Source organism: Suillus clintonianus, assembly GCF_016758775.1.
Source record: "Suillus clintonianus strain FC179 chromosome Unknown DEU56scaffold_20, whole genome shotgun sequence".
In the NCBI taxonomy this organism is placed as follows: domain Eukaryota; kingdom Fungi; phylum Basidiomycota; class Agaricomycetes; order Boletales; family Suillaceae; genus Suillus; species Suillus clintonianus.
The window spans coordinates 90367-107633 of NW_024539244.1; the positions used below are offsets into that span (position 1 = coordinate 90367).

Sequence of the window (17267 nt, forward strand, 5' to 3'; positions counted from 1 at the left end):
TGCCACGGTGGGGTGATGGGGAGAGAATTGTGATTGCACACTTTGTCAAGGATAAAGTGCACGATAGGCTTGGTGTACCGAGACCAAAGTTTCCAAACCAGCGGGATTTTCTGAATAGAGTGGGGGCAGGTAAGAAGGGGGGTTTAAAAGCCATTCGGAGATCAAATAAGAGCAGGGGACGAGGAGTAGTTTCCCGAAAATAGATATCCCGATTAGACAAAGCTTGTGATTTTAAATCGGTTGACTTCTCATACACTGGAATATTTCCTCGGTCTAAGCACTATGTCCTCAAAAAAAAGGCAGCGTCTCAAGGCTATTTCTTATTCTTTCCAACATAGAGGAAAGTTATCACAAAAAAAGGATCCGGATGTTGATTATGTTGCTCACGAACCTACAAGAGACAAGAGGGGAAATCCCTCTTGGGTTGAGTCTTGTGCTGATCGGCTGTATCAAACTTCGCCAGAGCCTACTACCAGCCCAAGAAAACGAGTTAAAGAAGTACACACAGAATCACCAGACATCCAAGAAGAGGATTTAAATCAGGAAATGTTTGGTGACTTTGTTATTGACGAAGAGGCTGCTGAGCAAGGGAGAAAAACAAAGGTATGTCTAACAGGCCTTGGCTTACTAGTAATTGTTTCTCATCAATGGCATAGACACAAAATGACTTCATATCAGAGTATCTCGCTCACCGAGATGTGTATCTAGATGTCATCTTGGACTCAGAGAAATTTGCCACCGCAGGCATCTGCGAGACTTGCCAATGTGAAGATAATTCCTTCCGTTGCACAACTTGCACTGGCGACCACAGCTGGTGTCGCCCTTGTCTCCTCAAATCACATCAGTCATTGCCTTTCCACAAAATCCAATTTTGGAATGGCAAGTGCTTTGAAGACGTCACTCTTTCTGCCCAAGGATTTATATGGTACATGGGCCATGGTGGAAAGTCTTGCCCTTGCTATGGAGTTGGACAATGTCACCTTGATCAAGATTCTTCTGTGATTATTGTACATTCTTCTGGGGTGTTCACACACAATGTGTCGTGGTGTCGGTGTCCAGGATCACACCATGAACATCACCTGCAGCTGCTCCAAGCAGGACTATTTCCCGCCAGTATCACGCGCCCTAGGACTGCGTTCACCTTCGAAGTACTGGATCATTATCTCATTGATGCCTTGGAATGCAAGACTTCGGCAATGAGCTTCTTTGAGAAAATCCGACGGCTGACAAATAATGCTTTTCCAGATGCTGTCCCGGTGAGTAGAACCGACAATACCATAATTCTAGCTCATACTGAATGCAAAATCCCATCTGTAGGATCGATATCGTGAACTCATGAGAGTGTCTCGACTCTGGCGCGACTTGAAGAACCGTAAATGGTTTGGATTTGGCCATGACATGGAAGCACCCCCTAGTGCAGGAGATTTTGCTCTATTTTGCCCTTCTTGTCCGCAGCCAGGAATCAACATGCCTCTTATTTGGGAGCAGAAGTACGAAAGGCAAGTCAATTCCAGCAATCCTTGTCTGCCAGACTCCGGCCAGTACCCACAGTGCATAGCACAGCAGTGGTCCTGGCCGGTAATATGTGTCAGCTGAGTCCTGGCCGGTACCTCTTGTACGTAGCCCAGAGTCAGTCACGGCCGACCATTTGTCTCTACTGGCTTTGTCTGCCAGACTCCGGCCAGTACCCACAGTGCATAGCACAGCAGTGGTCCTGGCCGGTACCTTCTGTACTCAGCTCAGAGTCAGTCAAGGCCGACCATTTGTCTCTATTGGCCAGAAGTTGTTGGTTCCAGATAACTCGCGGATGCTGACTTTTTGATTGCAGGTGGCTTGTTATGAGAAGATTTGTGGTAGATGGAAACTTTACCGCTCAGCACATGAACATGCGACAGCCTCAGCTTGACGTCTTCCTCTCAGATGGTTTAGGTTATATGGTAACAGCAGGAGATTACCAAGCTCACTTGGCTTCAGCTATGGAGAGTAAAGAGGTGAATCAAGTTGCTTTGCATTGTTAGTGGTGGCTGAACCTGTAGAAAGAGATCCTCATGTAGCAACCATCGGGCAGTCAATGCAGCAAACACAAACAGAAGCAACCTCCGAGCTACAGGGGTCGGAGCCACTGCTTGTGCTCGGCATGGATGTTTTGTTCCCCACTGCATAGTGGACTTTCAGAAGGGTGAACGGCAAGTTTTCTTTCATTTACTCAATCTAGGTTAAGACGAGCCTTGGGCTTGACATGCTGACAAAATCACTTCAAGCCATATGAATATAGATTATTCCATTTGCAATGCCATTAAGCATGCTGCTGGCAACATTGACAACTCCCTGATCATCTATGATGTGGGGTGCCAGTGGAGCCTTAACTTCGCTCAACGTGTTGACAACTGCCCTGGATTGGAGCTCCCAGACAACACTGAGATTGTGGCTGCAGTGGGGAAATTTCACTTGAGCGCTCATAAACTTGCCTGTTTTGCTAGATACAGCTTAAACTTCATTCAAGGAGCTGGGCAAGTTGACGGGGAAATTCTGGAGACACTTTGGGCTCCCTTTAACAAGATATCTCCCACAGCACGTTCTATGAGCCAAGCACACCGTCAAGAAATTCTTGATGATCATATGCGTAACTCAAATTGGAAAAAACTTGTCAGAATAGGTAAGTGCCTATATTTGGAATGAATGACATCACAGTTTCACACTGATGCAGTTAAGACGCTCTTGAGAAAGTACAAACGGGCCAACAAGGGCATTGAAGACACTAGGGTGCCATTTGAAGAGCTTACAGGATCTTTGGATGTCATCAAAGTGAGGGCATGGGAAAAAGATGAGGAGAAGGCAAAAGAAGAACGTGGAGAACATCTCGACATCTACCAGCTAAAGATAGCTAAAGGTGAGCACTTCGAAGCTTCTATTCAGTTCCCTGTGACGTACATTCTGATTGGGTGATTGGAAGCACCAACAATGGCAGAAATACGGCTAAAATTAACTGAATCAGAATATGCTGATACAGGGAGGTTGGGATCAATTTCTTGGCTCATTGACGGCATCAATATAGAGGATTCACAGTATGTTGTTTCATCATATATATTGATGGTGGTGATGTATTTCTAATTACTATCTAGGGATGCACTCAGGGTAGCTATTCGGCAGCTTCCCAAAGATGCATCTGCAGTTCAAAAGGCTGCAGTTCAAGTGAAACGACAAAAACTGGCTGCACGTATTTCGAAATTTCATGAAATTGCTGATGCTATGACAGAGGGCATTGAAGTCCATGGGGGTACTGAGCACATGGATGACATCAGATTTTGCACTACAGATGTGGTGGAGGAAGTACGCGAGGCTGCAGATATTGAAGATGTGTTGGAAGAGATTGATGAGGAAGTTCCTGCAGAAGCCATGGGCATTTGGATGCCATCTTCAGTGCTCCGAAATGAGGCTTTAGCCCTGGGCTTGCACACTCTGCAAGCTGAAGAACTGGAGTTACGAAAGGGTCAAGCAAATGATTGCTTGGAAAAGTTACGGCAGGCTCTCGGTCATAAAGCGATAATTTACCGTCAACATTTCCGAAGTGCAGATTCCACATGGACAGGAACCAGGTCAAAGCAGGAGGCTCTACGATGCCGTATCAAAATAGAGAAGTGTGTCCGAAGGTATCAAAGGGCAAGGGGTTCAATGCAGAGACTAGGGGCTGATGAAGATACTCTGAGGACGATTTATCAAGACATTCAGCCACACCAGCTCAGTGTGGACAAGGAAGTGACGGAAGAGAACAGATATGGACAGGGATCAGACAGACTGGCTTGGTTTTGGCTAGTCAATAATGGTCATGATTCGCAGGAAGATGTTTGGATGGATGAATGTAAGTCATATCTAATATGCCTATTTTCTGCAGTGACAGGTATTAGTCTACAGGGTAAATTGGTTGAAAGCTAAGGCTAGATGGCAAAGGTGGGAGGAGGAGTTGAGATTGGTCCAACACGAAATGGGTTGGACAGTGAGTTGGTTTAAATACAGGATGGAAGAATGGGACCAAAGATACCGACAAGCTACAAAGCCTGGTCATCAAGCTTATGCACATCGACAGGTGCTCTTGTGGGGAAGATTTGCATTGGATGCTGAAAATTCATTCAAAGACAAGATGATTGTAGTCACTTAACAGTCTTGGCTATTATAATATCAAAGACTTATCTAGCCAATATATGATAGTTATGGTGGTCAGGAACACTGCATATACCTCATACTCTAGAGCTGGCCCATTTATACTTGCAGATAGTACAATTTGAATGACTAACTCTCAAGTGATAGTACTAAAATCAACATCTTTCTTGATAATACTTTGTCTAAGGTATTAGACTGGAGATGGCTCGGCTGGCTCTGGTATCAATGTCTGAAGTATCGGCCTGCCTGCTTGTACACCACATGATCCTGATCCGGCCGACTCTGTTATCAATGTCTGAAGTGTCGGCCTGCCTGCCTGTACGCACCTTGGTCCTGATCCGGCCGACTCTGTTATCAATGCCTGATGTGTCGGCCTGCCTTCTTGTACACACCATGGTCCTGATCCGGCCGACTCTGTTATCAATGCCTGATGTGTCGGCCTGCCTTCTTGTACACACCATGGTCCTGATCCGGCCGGCTCTGTTATCAATGCCTGAGCTGTCGGCCTGCCTTTCTGTACATGGCCTGGACATGCACCGGCCGGCTCTCTCATCAATACCATGAGGAAACCCACACTTTCCTTATCATTCTTGAGTTGTTTTAGATACTTGGGTTCTTGACCATGATGCTCAACATCACATAAGACATGAACACTTATATATATTTGTATACTTACATTATCTACTGACACTGATCAACTTGCATAAGTCAAATATCCTGCTGGACTTGAGTATCTTAGAAGTGCAAGTCATGGAAAGACTTGGCCAAGTATTATACAGTTATTCAACAATGTGTAGGTTTTTGCTGATGCCCTAAGTTGTTGGCTGGTACTGATGTATGTGTGTAGGGAGCCTCACTTGGGTGGTCGGCCAGTACCATCCCCACAGCTCTGGCCAGCACCAATGTGCATGTACAAGCAGAGGTCGGCCAGTACCATCCCCACAGCTCTGGCCAGCACCAATGTGCATGTACAAGCAGAGGTCGGCCAGTACCACCCCCACACCTCTGGCCTGCACCAATGTACATGTACAAGCAGTGGTCAGCCAGTACCCACATGTATAGACAGCCTCACCTAGTGGTTGGCCAGTACCACTCTCACACCTCTGGCCAGCACCAATGTACATGTATAGGCAGTGGTCAGCCAGTACCCACATATATAGACAGCCTCACCTGAGTGGTTGGCCAGTACCACTCTCACACACTTGGCCGGCACCAATGTGCATGTACAGGCCGGTGCTGGTTGGTACACATTCTACAGCCATTTGGCACATCCGGGGCACCACTTGTACATAGGGTTATGACTGAAGTATGTGGTCTAGCATTAAGTAGTTCTTCGCGTCGCAGGTTCGCGCGAAACTTTCGAAGTTGTGATGATAAATCAAGTGAAAATTGAGGATCACCATATTGCATGCATCCAACTTCAAGCTGCTGGCACAAATCGAGAATATTTTGACGAGTGATTGATGGATCCGCTTCGTCGTCGTCGTCGTCATCAGAATCAACCTCGATAACTTCACCATTTGCAATGGCAATTTCGTGGCGGACCGTGTCTGCAATGGATGAGTCACCACCTTCAAAAGCAGAGAATTCTCCCTTATCTCTCTCCTCGGCGGGGTCCAGAAGTTCATCAATAGTTGGCAAGGTACTGAAAATGCGATTGCGTGCTTGGAGTTCTCGGACTGATTGCATAAGCGCAGCTTCGGTAGAAGATAGCTGGGCAGCTTGTTGTGAGCGCGCGGGAATACAAATTTTGAGGCCGGTACGACGAGATGCAGCTTGCATAAGTGCATCAATGGCATTTAAAGCCATCTCCACATCTCCTTCAGCATCCATTACAGCTTTGAGGGCCGGTCTCCAATCAGAATCTATGTAGCGCTCGCCAAGAAGAGCCTGTAGCTTGTTCTCCGCATTGGGAAGGGACATTTCAGTAGTTGCGAATTTGTGGATGATGTTCCACGCAAGTGGATCCGTGTGAGGCCGTGTGTCAGCATTAGTTGTTGGATCACTGTGATAGACTTGAGCACCAAAAAAAAATGAGGTCAAAAGATGACTTACACTTGAATGTCAGTGTGATCCCAACAATGTTTGATGGTTTTGGACGTGACAGCATACCATGCTTGCTTCGCCATTGTCATGCCTTCGAGAATATTAATTTTATAAATATCCCGTTCGCCAGCTTCGTCAAGATCAATAGCGCGCGCGCAAAAATTACGGCGATATAGTGCCTTGAAGCATCGGATGATTCCAGCATCGCATGGTTGGACAAATGGTGTCATGTTGGGCCCAAAAAATTCAAGATCAATGTTTGATGGTTGATACGAGATGCTGTGGGCAGAGAAATTATCAATAAACATGCAAATGTGCCGGTTTTGTTGCTTCATCTGAAGATCGAGTTTTTTGATCCATCTAGGCCACTGATTAGATATTAACAGCAATCATATCATCATGTCCACATACTCCTCAAATATGACTGCTGTCATCCAAGCCTTCTTATTATTCCGATAATAAAATCCCCGCTGTTCCGGTGTCTGCTTCTTGAAGCATCGGGGTTTCTTTGCCCTGCCAATAAAAAAAGGCTCGAGCCTCTCGCTTCCATCTGCGTTGCAGGCTAATCCGATGGAGATACAGAACTTCTCTTTCTTCTTACCACTCATTTGTCGTGTTGCAAGACCACGGTCTGGAGGTGCACTAAAATGAAAAAAAAAATTAGGTGACATAGATTAATTTAAATGAACACTCACTAAGGAAAGAACGATGTCTCGTCAAAATTCCACCGATATTTGGGAGCAAACTTCGCCAAGATCTTACGACAACACTCTCGTTCTTTATCAACAGCTTCAATGTCAACAGACCCAGCTTCTCCATGCCGTCGGTACTCGCGAATCTTGTAGGCAGTACAAAATGATTGGAGCCATTCCCCCGACAGCCTTTCATTTTCCGGGACATCAAACTCATCTTCAAACCTTTTCCGTTTCTCTCGCAGCATAGGCCCAGTCACTGTTTCACGTCTACTCTCCATGTGCCTAACCCACAGAATTAAGGCACGTTCGACATCGGGCCTTGTGACAATCCTTGGCCGCTTCGATCACAATGCATTAGGGTTATCGTTGATCCGTGCTTCCATTTTTGGACGTTCCCGCAACTTGCGTGATAAGGTTGACTGCGTGAAATTGAGTGCACCCGACTTGAGAGATTTAAAGTGTTCAACAATTTCAATCTGTGATACAGTAGGATGAGAATCAACAAATGAATAGACTGTTATCCAGTCAGAGAGTGTAAGATTGTGGCGAGAAGTGCATTTGGGAGAATGAGCTGAAGTTCGAGGAGTGTCCTTGGTGATTTTCTGCCGCTTCGCAGGTCAGTTATAGACAGCGGGCTTGTCACGGGGTTTGCGTTTTGGGTTTACGGACATTGTTGTGTGGTATCGTACTGTCGTGATTACTTGCTAGCTTCTATACATAGTCGAACGAGACAATACCACTGAAGCAGAACAATAAATTTATGCAATACATTGTTGTACCTATTGTCCCGTCCTATCAATTTGGTACCTCATAATGCATATTGGCTATGCAAAGGTTATGCATTATGCAATATGCATTATGCGGTCAATTACATGGGAACAGCGTCGGGATCCAAAAAAGTCCATGCATTATGAGACTTATGCATTGTTAGCATATGCATTATGAGCATTTCAACTGTATTATAATTATGTGCGTAGAGCGAACTAGCCACATGATAGACAACGTTGTTTGCGTTCTAACACAATTCGCTCGTCTGCTTTACCTCCCTGTTGTTTAAAGTAATTTCGTCCGCATCGCTTGTCTTCAGCGAACGGGGACGAGTCTCATATTGATCCTCCAGTACAATCGTAGCGATCTCGGCACCTGTAAAAGTCGTAGCAAGAGGGTCACGAACGCGCTTCCTAGCAGGCTGTGATCCAAAAGTTATGATGGGTGCCGCCGGCGGAGAGGCCGGTGCATCATCTTCTGTGCTTAAACGGCATAAGAACGCGACGACGACGCTCAAGTTTGCGACGATTAGAGATACAGAAGCCTAAAGCACGATCAGGAGCGCTCGATGTCTAAACACTGACACCGCACCTCAACTATCGCAGTCATAATCACCTTTAGCCCTCCACCAGAGAAGATGTAGTATGCATGGGTGAGACTAACAGCTGTGGTGATTGCTGATGCAGAGAAGACAGATGATACCCGGACTTTTTGCGCCCTTGACAATCTGACTTTGTAGATGAGGCAAAATGGAGCCATGATAAGAACAGAGTCCCCTAGAACGTCGGCTGAAACTCATCAGAAGGTCAATATATTTCACACACAATGACCCCTCACTAATCATCTGTGTTATGGCAACATTCCTGCCGAGATTGCACTGCGGATGTGGTTGAGTTTTCCAGCCGGGTTCAGATTCACAAATCCACCACAGTTGTGAAAAAAGTAGAGCCCATACAATGCCGAAGATAATGGCAGTGCACATAAGAACCCTTCTCATAAAGGTTCCCGGGACAGTGAGTCGCACGATGGTGAACAATATAGATATCCTTGATGACCTATGTGCGCATGTCAGGTCCGTCACTTTGACATGCCACGATAGCCTTGGCGCCTTACCATACAACTGCGTAGAAGCATTGAGCAGCTCTGAAGTGATATTTCGAATATCTCTCAGCTATAAGAAATCATAAGAAGAAAAGGGAGCGCACATGTAGTACAATGCTACCCTCGTGCCCTGAGGGTATTTTTCTGCGCTCCTTCAGTAAGATGTATGCAGCACAGATATTGGAGTTGCTCACTGTAATCTTGCAGATACAAACAAAGGGCGACTAACAGGGTGAAGTTGAATATCATACCAAGGGTCGCCCATGCATCATCGATCCACAGACGTCCTTGCCGCACACGAACATACAAGCGGAAGGATGTGGCAATGATCGCCACAAGAGTGAAGACAATATCCACAGCTAAGAAGAATATCAACCACAGCGACGCAGCAAGTCAAGTAATCAGACTCACCTTCAACCTGAGTAAGGGTGGGGGCTGAGGACGACATGATGCATTTTCTGGAAAATTAAATCGGGCAAACAGCATATATAACTGTCAATTAAGAAGGCGCTGCATTGGCAAGTACTTAATTAGTACCATGCCATCCGTTGTACCGTGCCGTCCGTTGTGGCAAGTACTTGATTAGTACTAGTACCGTGCCATCTTAGTACCCGTGGCATCCGTTGTGGCACGACATTAAGAACAGCATCGAACGAGGCAGCTGGAGCCATCCGAAGGCAGTCCATTGGGCACGTGGGCAACCGGTGTCAATGATGTCATGAGACTGCAGGCCTGCATGTTTCATAGTATTGGTGCATCGCTGTTCTTGACAATGATAAACCGTGTGACACGTCAACGTCAACACTCGACACGGCTGATCAAACGAGATGCAAGCAAGCGTTTATTTCAATCGGGGAGAGCTGGAAATCGAGAACTCGAGATGAAGGAGTGCAACCGAAATCCTCAAGTGGGAGGCATTTGGGAAGTGTACCCATCACAAACAGTCGTGACCGAAAACCACGACTCCCAACAAGCAGACTTGCGAGCGATGGCAAGAACTGCGAGAAACCGTGGAATGCGTACGGTGTCATCGCATAGCCCGAGTGACTGATGGAAATTTCAGGGCGATACTACCTGACAACTGCATGTGCCTAGAACACCCGAGAAACAGATCTGATGGTCACCGGCGTGATACATTTGCATGCAGGGATGTGGAGAAGCTAATTGTGAAGATGAGGCAAACATGGGTGACAAAAGGCATGATTGTGTGCTGTGCCATTTCCGTACTGCAACTTTGACATTGATGCCATCGTCAACAAGTAAAGAAACAAGACATATATGCTTAGTAAGCACGTGGAGCGTAAGCTCAGACAAATGTTGTGGTCATACAGAGTCAAATACATGAGACGATTCAACTTCTTTGCACTCTAACACCATTCATTCGTCTACTTGCCCTCCCTGTTGTTTAAAGTAATCTCATCCTCGTCGCTTGTCTTCAGAGATCGGGGACGATCAGAGAGATCCTCCAGTACAATCATGGTGGTGTCCGCGCCTACAAGAGTAGTAGCAAGAGAGTTATGCATGCGCTTCCTAGGCTGTGATCCAAACGTTATGATGGGTGCCAGAGAGGATGGTGCATCATCTTCTGTCTTTAAACGGAAGATGAATGGGACGATGACACTCGAGTTCGCGACAATTAGAGACGTAGAAGCCTAAAACGCGATCAGGAGCGCTCGAGGGCTAAATAATGGTACCGCACCTCAACTATCGCAGCCATAATCACCTTTAGCCCGCCATCAAACAAGATGTAATATGCGTGGGTGAGACTGACAACTGTGGTGATTGCTGATGCAGAGAAGACAGATATTATCCGGACTTTTTGCGCCATTGACAATCTGGCTTTGTAAATGAGGCAAAATGGAGCCAAGATAAGAACAGAGTCCCCTAGGACATCGGCTGAAACTTGTCAGAAGACCAATGTGTTTTATAAACGATAAACCCTCACTAAACATCTGCGTTATTGCAACATTCCTGCCGAGGTTGCACTGCAGATGTGATTGAGTTTTCCAGCCGGGCTCAGATTCACAAATCCACCACAATTGTGAAAAAAGTAAAGCCCATACAATGCCGAAGATAATGGCAGTACACATAAGAACCCTTCTCATAAAGGTTCCCGGGACTGTGAGTCGCACGATGGTGAACAATATAGATATCCTTGATGACCTATGTGCGCATGTCAGGTCCGTCACTTTGACATGCCACGATAGCCTTGGCGCCTTACCATACAACTGCGTAGAAGCATTGGGCAACTCTGAAGTGGTATTTGGCATGTCTCTCAATTATAAGAAATGATACGAATAAAATGGAACTGTAAGCTGGATGCTTACGACGTGCTTGTTTGCGAACGTTTGGTTTGGTTGATTGGTTCTTAATCATGTCGCGCTGCTGCTTTGTATCTTATCTACTTCTGACCGTACCGTCAATCCACGACCTGTCCACGCTTTGTCCGTTCCGTTCTGAGTGTTTCCCTACACACGGGGTTTCCACTTTTTTTTAAGCGTTCGACACAGTCATCACCGAACGAACCGTCGCCGTCACAGATCAACACCGTCGTATCATAACACTGTCTTGATAGAATCGTGCCCGCCGCAACACAGTCTTGATAGAATCGTGCCCGCCGCCCTCCTACAGCTTATTACTGCAGTCCGTAACCACCGCGGTAACGTACAACGTGCCTTATACAAGAGCACCTCCAGCGAGGAACGTCGCCCCCCTAACTCGCGCCAGAGCGAAGGCTGGGGAGAACACTACCTTAAGCAACAGAACACCGCCCCCAACACAGCGTGAATCAGCCGTCGAATCTTCGTCGTCATCATCGTCATCCGACGAGTCAGACGTCAGAGTGACCTTCAAATACCACGCATACAACCACTCAAATAACGCCATGAAGATCGCCCGTGTTGAACAATCGGCGTGTACCAAACCCCCTACTCTCACCGCGGGCGAGCTCACTCCAGAAGTGGTCCGCGCGTGGGATATGGCCTGCCAGAATTACTTCACCCACAAAGACGTGACTGATAAAGTCCAGGTGAAGAAAGTAGCATGGGGTATGTTGGATCCACGTCTTCAAGACTGGTACATCACGAATCGCGCCACGCTGGACGCCATGACCTTCGAAGAGTATATGAAAGACTTTCGCGCGAATTGGCTTGACTCCGATTGGGCCGCTCAAGTTCGCAAGAAGTTGCTTAGCTCAACGCAAGGCACCAGACCGTTCCCAGAATGGGCTGCCGAGCTTCAAAGTACGAACGCACTACTTACTGGCGAAACGTCATACTTCTCGAAAACCCTCATGCGCAACCAGCTTGAGGCTAACATGAACGACGATCTGTCCGCAGACTGCAGACATGAGGGAGTACATGAAGAGGCCGACTTGAAGAAATGGATGGAAAAAGTCAAACGGTTGGACGAGAAACGTCTACGCTCAGTCGCTAGACAAAAGGAAGCGATTGACGCTGCACTCTCATCCAGAAACAAACAGCCGTTCGCACCTCGCACCAATTTCGTCAAGTCTAACCAAGCCTCAGAACCCTCCGCCAAGACATCGACTCGTGTTCCCCCGCTGTCAGATTCAGAACGACAACTTCTTAACAAACATGAAGGCTGCTTCAAATGCAGACGGTTCTACGTCTCCTGTCGATCCAAAGACTGCAAGAACGGGTTTCCTGACGGCGCTAATTATAAGCCGCTTACAGAGAACATGGCGCTCAGCAGCAAGAACAAGACCTCAAGGACCACAACCGTCGCGTCCGTTGAGGCTATTGCTGCAGTCATGATGCCTTCCGCAGTCCTTGGCAATGGGACGGATTCCGGTGAAGAGTATGTCAAGATTACGTCTCAACCCCACGTACTACCTTCGACACCTTCTCCTCCTTTACCCATCATTCCTTCGCAATCCCCAATTAATCACCCACCCGTTGCTCGTTAACCACCCCTCAACTTAGATGGCAATGTTTAATTAACGGCCCTCTTTCTTTATCTTCCGTTTCTGTTTCTGCGCTGATTGATGACGGCTCTTCCTTAGTTCTGATTGACGAGGCTCTCGTTAACAAGCTCGGTCTACGCCGTCGGAAATTACACGAACCGATCTCGACTACTGTCGCCATGAACACTGAATCGATCCCATCCCCCTTCTTCCTTCATCATTATGTTAAAATCAAGCCGTCTTCCTTAAACGGTGACTGGACTTCTCGGACCGTTAGGGCCATTATCGCACCTCAATTGTGCGCTTCTCTTCTTCTTGGTGGACCCTTTCTTGCACATAATCGCATTGTAATCGATCACGAGCTTCGGACCTGTATAGCTAAAGAAGCCTTGTACGACTTATTGAATCCACCTGTTCCTTCCCCCCCCCTTTTGTTACCTACCTTTACCCCTTCTATTTCCCAGGTCAACTCGTATCGGAAATCACTCGCTCGCGAATTGAAAACTGTTCTTCACCCACGACGACTTAAAGTCGATAACGAGTTGGAACCGATCACGCCGGTCAACATCAGCGCTGTGCTACTGAAACGGATCGAGACATTGACGTTCGCGGAGAAGCTTGAAAAACTCAACGATGACGCTAAGACTCGTTTCGCTGACCGTTTTCCTTCTGACATACCGCATATAGACGATCTTCCAGACGATGTTTACTATCGCGTTAAACTGCGCGATGCTAACCAAGTGATCCAGCTACGAGGATACAACTGCCCGAGGAAGTATCGGGATGCTTGGCATGTATTATTGAAACAGCATTTAGACGCTGGAAGGATCCAGCCCTCGTCTTCCCAACACTCCGCACCATCCTTTATCATCCCCAAAGCGGATCCCGCAGTTTTGCCCAGATGGGTAAACGATTTTCGTACACTTAATGCTAACACGGTCCCCGACAATTTTCCCTTACCACGTATAGATGAAATATTGAGAGATTGCGCTAAAGGCAAGATCTTTGGCAAGATGGACATGACTAATTCATTTTTCCAGACAAAAGTACATCCCGACGATAGACATTTGCTAGCGGTACACACGCCCTTCGGTCTCCACGAATGGTGTGTCATGCCGATGGGTGTACGGAACGCACCAGCAACACACCAAAGGCGCATGGTCGCCGCACTACATCCTTTAATCGGCAAGATCTGCCACGTGTACCTGGACGACATCATTATATGGTCACAAACAATCGAAGAACACATCGAGAACGTCAACGCCGTGCTCGAAGCACTACGCGCCGCCTCACTATTTTGCTCATCCAAAAAGACGTGCCTTTTCGCGACCGAAGTCAACTTCCTTGGACACGTCATATCTGACAGAGGTATTGAAGCAGACCCGTCAAAGATCTCATGCATTCTCGACTGGCCAGCTCCGAAGAGTGCGAACGATGTTCGTTCGTTTCTCGGCCTCGTTCGTTATGTCGCCAACTTTCTACGGGAGCCGTGCTATCATGGGGCCCAACTTGGGAATCAGCACGTCCCGTGGCCTTCGAATCCTCGCCCCTCAAAGATGCAGAACTCCGCTATCCCGTTCACGAGAAGGAGCTCCTCTCCGTCATTCGCGCGCTGAAAAAGTGGCGAGTTGAACTCCTCGGAACTGCCTTCGAAGTTAGAACAGATCACCGCACCCTCGAGAACTTCATGACTCAGCGCGACCTCTCGCGAAGGCAAGGACGTTGGCAAGAATTTCTTGCTGCATATGATTTCAAGATCATTTATTTGAAAGGTACTGAGAATGCAGCGGCCGATGCGCTTTCGCGCACCGAATTTCCAGATCCAGATTCAACACCGGTCGCAGAAAATGGTAACGACGAACATCAAGAAATGTTAAACGTGGCCTCCGTTCTCGCAATTCAGTCCGACGAGGCTTTGTTAACAACAATCAAGAACGAATACCCCAATGACCCTTTTACCGCTAAACTCGACAGCGTTCTCGTTTCACTCCCTAGCCTCACGAAACGTGACGGTTTGTTTTTCATTAAGGACAGACTCGTCGTACCTCGTACTGCTAACCTCCGTGAACACTTATTTCGACTTGCGCACGACAACTTAGGTCATTTCGGTGGAGATAAGTCGTACGAGACCCTACGCACTTCCTTCTATTGGCCGCAAATGAGAAAAGACCTTATCGAAGCTTATATTCCGTCGTGCGATGCTTGTCAACGCAACAAATCGCGGACGACACGCACGCCTGGACCACTACACCCCTTACCTATTCCAGACAAACGTGGGGACTGCGTCGCCATTGACTTCGTGGGTCCTTTGCCAGAAGATGAAGGTTTTAATATGGTAGCTACAATTACCGACCGTCTCAACGCTGATGTCCGTTTAGTGCCGTGTCGAGAGAACGTTACAGCTCCAGAGTTCACGAAACTATTCTTCAACGAATGGTATTGCGAGAATGGGTTGCCGCTGGAGATTGTTTCAGACCGTGACAAACTTTTCGTGTCCTCGTTTTGGAAGTCACTAACGCAACTAACGGGAATCAAGTTAAAGATGTCAACAGCGTTCCACCCTCAATCAGACGGCGCTAGTGAGCGCACCAACAAAACACTCAACCAGTGTATCCGTTTTCACGTCGAGCGAAATCAAAAGGGCTGGGTACGGGCGCTACCTCAAGTTCGTTTCAGCATCATGAACACTTGCAACGCCAGCACTGGCTTCTCGCCGTTCCAACTGCATCTTGGTCGCTCGCCCAGGCTCATCCCCCCGCTCATTCACAACACAGACGCCACGGAGACAGAGTTCGATGCGCACGCTCTCATCAAACGGTTAGAAACGGACGTTTTGGAGGCACAGGACTCCTTGTTTGCCGCAAAAGCAAACCAAGTGTCAGCGGCAAACCAACACCGCGCGGCCGAGCCCAACTTCCAAGTGGGTGACCGTGTCCTTCTTGCAACAAAGAACAGGAGACGGGAGTAACTACAGAAGGGCAAACGCCGCGTAGCTAAGTTTATGCCCAGATTTGATGGGCCGTACACGATCACTGACTGTCATTCGGAGTCCTCCACTTATACATTAGATCTACCTAAATCCATGAACGTCTACCCCACCTTCCACGTTTCACAACTGCGCGCATACCACCAGAACGATGCTTCACTATTCCCCAACCGCGAACAACTTCGTCCGGGCGCAGTCGTTACAGCCGAAGGAAACGTGGAGTGCTTCATCGAAAAGATCGTCGATGAAAGACGGAGAGGGAGGGGTACGCAGTACCTGGTTAGATGGCAGGGAGAGGGACCGGAGGTGGACGAGTGGCTCCCGAGAAGAGAGATCGAAGAAACGGAGGCCCTGGACATCTGGTTAGGAGAACAAGAAGCTGCAATGTCATAGGGTGGAGGAGTGTAAGCTGGATGCTTACGACGTGCTTGTTTGCGAACGTTTGGTTTGGTTGATTGGTTCTTAATCATGTCGCGCTGCTGCTTTGTATCTTATCTACTTCTGACCGTACCGTCAATCCACGACCTGTCCACGCTTTGTCCGTTCCGTTCTGAGTGTTTCCCTACACACGGGGTTTCCAGGAACACACGTGTAGTATAACGCTACCCTCGTGCCCTGAGGGTATTTTTCTGCGCTTCTTCAGTAGATGTATGCAACACGAACACTGGAGATGCTCACTGTAGTCTTGCAGATACAAACAAATGGTAACTAATAGGGTGAAGTTGAATATCATGCCGAGGGTCGCCCACGCATCATCTATCCACAGGCGTCCTTGCCGCACACGAACATACAAGCGGAAGGATGTGGCAATGGTCGCTACGATTGTGATGACAATATCTACGACTAAGAAGAATTTCAACATAGCGACGCAGCAAGTCAAGTGATCAGACTCACCTTCCGTCTGACGAAGGGTGGGGCTTGAGGACGACATAATTTATTCTGAGAAAGTGAGTCGGGTAAACGGCACATATAACAGCCAACCAAGTGGGCGCAACGTTGGCAAGCTGTAAATCACCGGCGAGCTTCTTTGCATGCACTGCATCACTTCGATCATCGGACGCTCCTATGGCTCCGGATCATCTACCACCTGAAAGTATGTCACCCAAAGTCCTGCTACCCCATTATCTTATCTGAAAAAAAGGCCGATCAACTCCAGACTGATGAATGTTCCCCGGTTTAGCACTTTGTTCAATCAATCAGCTGAGATTGACTTTGATGGTGTGGGGGTTGTACGACATTTTCGAATCGGCCCTTGATCTGTCCGGGGCAATGTATATGTTAATTTGTTGAACGAGGCTGGAGTAATCCGAAGGCAGTCCATTTGGCACGTGGGTGACTGGTGACCGGTGACAATGGTGTCATGACACTTCAGTCACCCCTTCCAAAGTACCTCTTAGGTACATATATTCTATCTTAAAATCCCACCTAAGGGGTATGATTTTAGATGGTATTCCCATGCAATATTGTTGTCAGCCCGGGCCCTCCCAATACTTTCCCCAGGGGGGCTGGGCCAACTGGGCCAATATATTTAGTCTGTCCCATGACCCATGTAGGCTATCCCAAGCAGCAATTTCTGAGGGTTATCCCA

At 47.5% G+C, this 17267-nt stretch overlaps 4 protein-coding genes across 4 annotated transcripts; 1 reads left to right on the forward strand and 3 right to left on the reverse strand.

The window, feature by feature from the left end:
* Positions 1-929: 929 nt before the first annotated feature.
* DEU56DRAFT_732866 (uncharacterized protein) lies at positions 930-4156 on the forward strand (the record flags this gene model as incomplete). Its single annotated transcript, XM_041348299.1, has 9 exons — positions 930-1256; positions 1318-1490; positions 1829-1991; positions 2041-2215; positions 2276-2656; positions 2708-2890; positions 2954-3065; positions 3123-3859; positions 3906-4156. The coding sequence occupies 9 exons, from the start codon at positions 930-932 to the stop codon at positions 4154-4156; spliced, it is 2502 nt and encodes an 833-aa protein (XP_041210620.1).
* A 3697-nt stretch (positions 4157-7853) lies between these two features.
* Positions 7854-9351, reverse strand: DEU56DRAFT_235986 (uncharacterized protein). The gene is made up of 7 exons (XM_041345222.1): positions 9180-9351; positions 8963-9127; positions 8873-8912; positions 8781-8810; positions 8505-8722; positions 8259-8455; positions 7854-8211 (listed from the first exon to the last, which is right to left on the reverse strand). The coding sequence occupies exons 1-7, from the start codon at positions 9214-9216 to the stop codon at positions 7915-7917; spliced, it is 984 nt and encodes a 327-aa protein (XP_041210621.1). The 5' UTR covers positions 9217-9351; the 3' UTR covers positions 7854-7914.
* An 802-nt stretch (positions 9352-10153) lies between these two features.
* On the reverse strand, positions 10154-10596 carry DEU56DRAFT_910583 (uncharacterized protein; the record flags this gene model as incomplete). The annotated part of the gene is made up of 2 exons (XM_041357191.1): positions 10154-10420; positions 10468-10596. 2 exons carry the CDS (start codon positions 10594-10596, stop codon positions 10154-10156), a joined length of 396 nt encoding a protein of 131 aa, XP_041210622.1.
* Positions 10597-15838: 5242 nt separating this feature from the next.
* On the reverse strand, positions 15839-16610 carry DEU56DRAFT_754297 (uncharacterized protein; the record flags this gene model as incomplete). Its single annotated transcript, XM_041349799.1, has 4 exons — positions 15839-16038; positions 16191-16241; positions 16358-16522; positions 16574-16610. 4 exons carry the CDS (start codon positions 16608-16610, stop codon positions 15839-15841), a joined length of 453 nt encoding a protein of 150 aa, XP_041210623.1.
* Between the last annotated feature and the right edge of the window lie 657 nt (positions 16611-17267).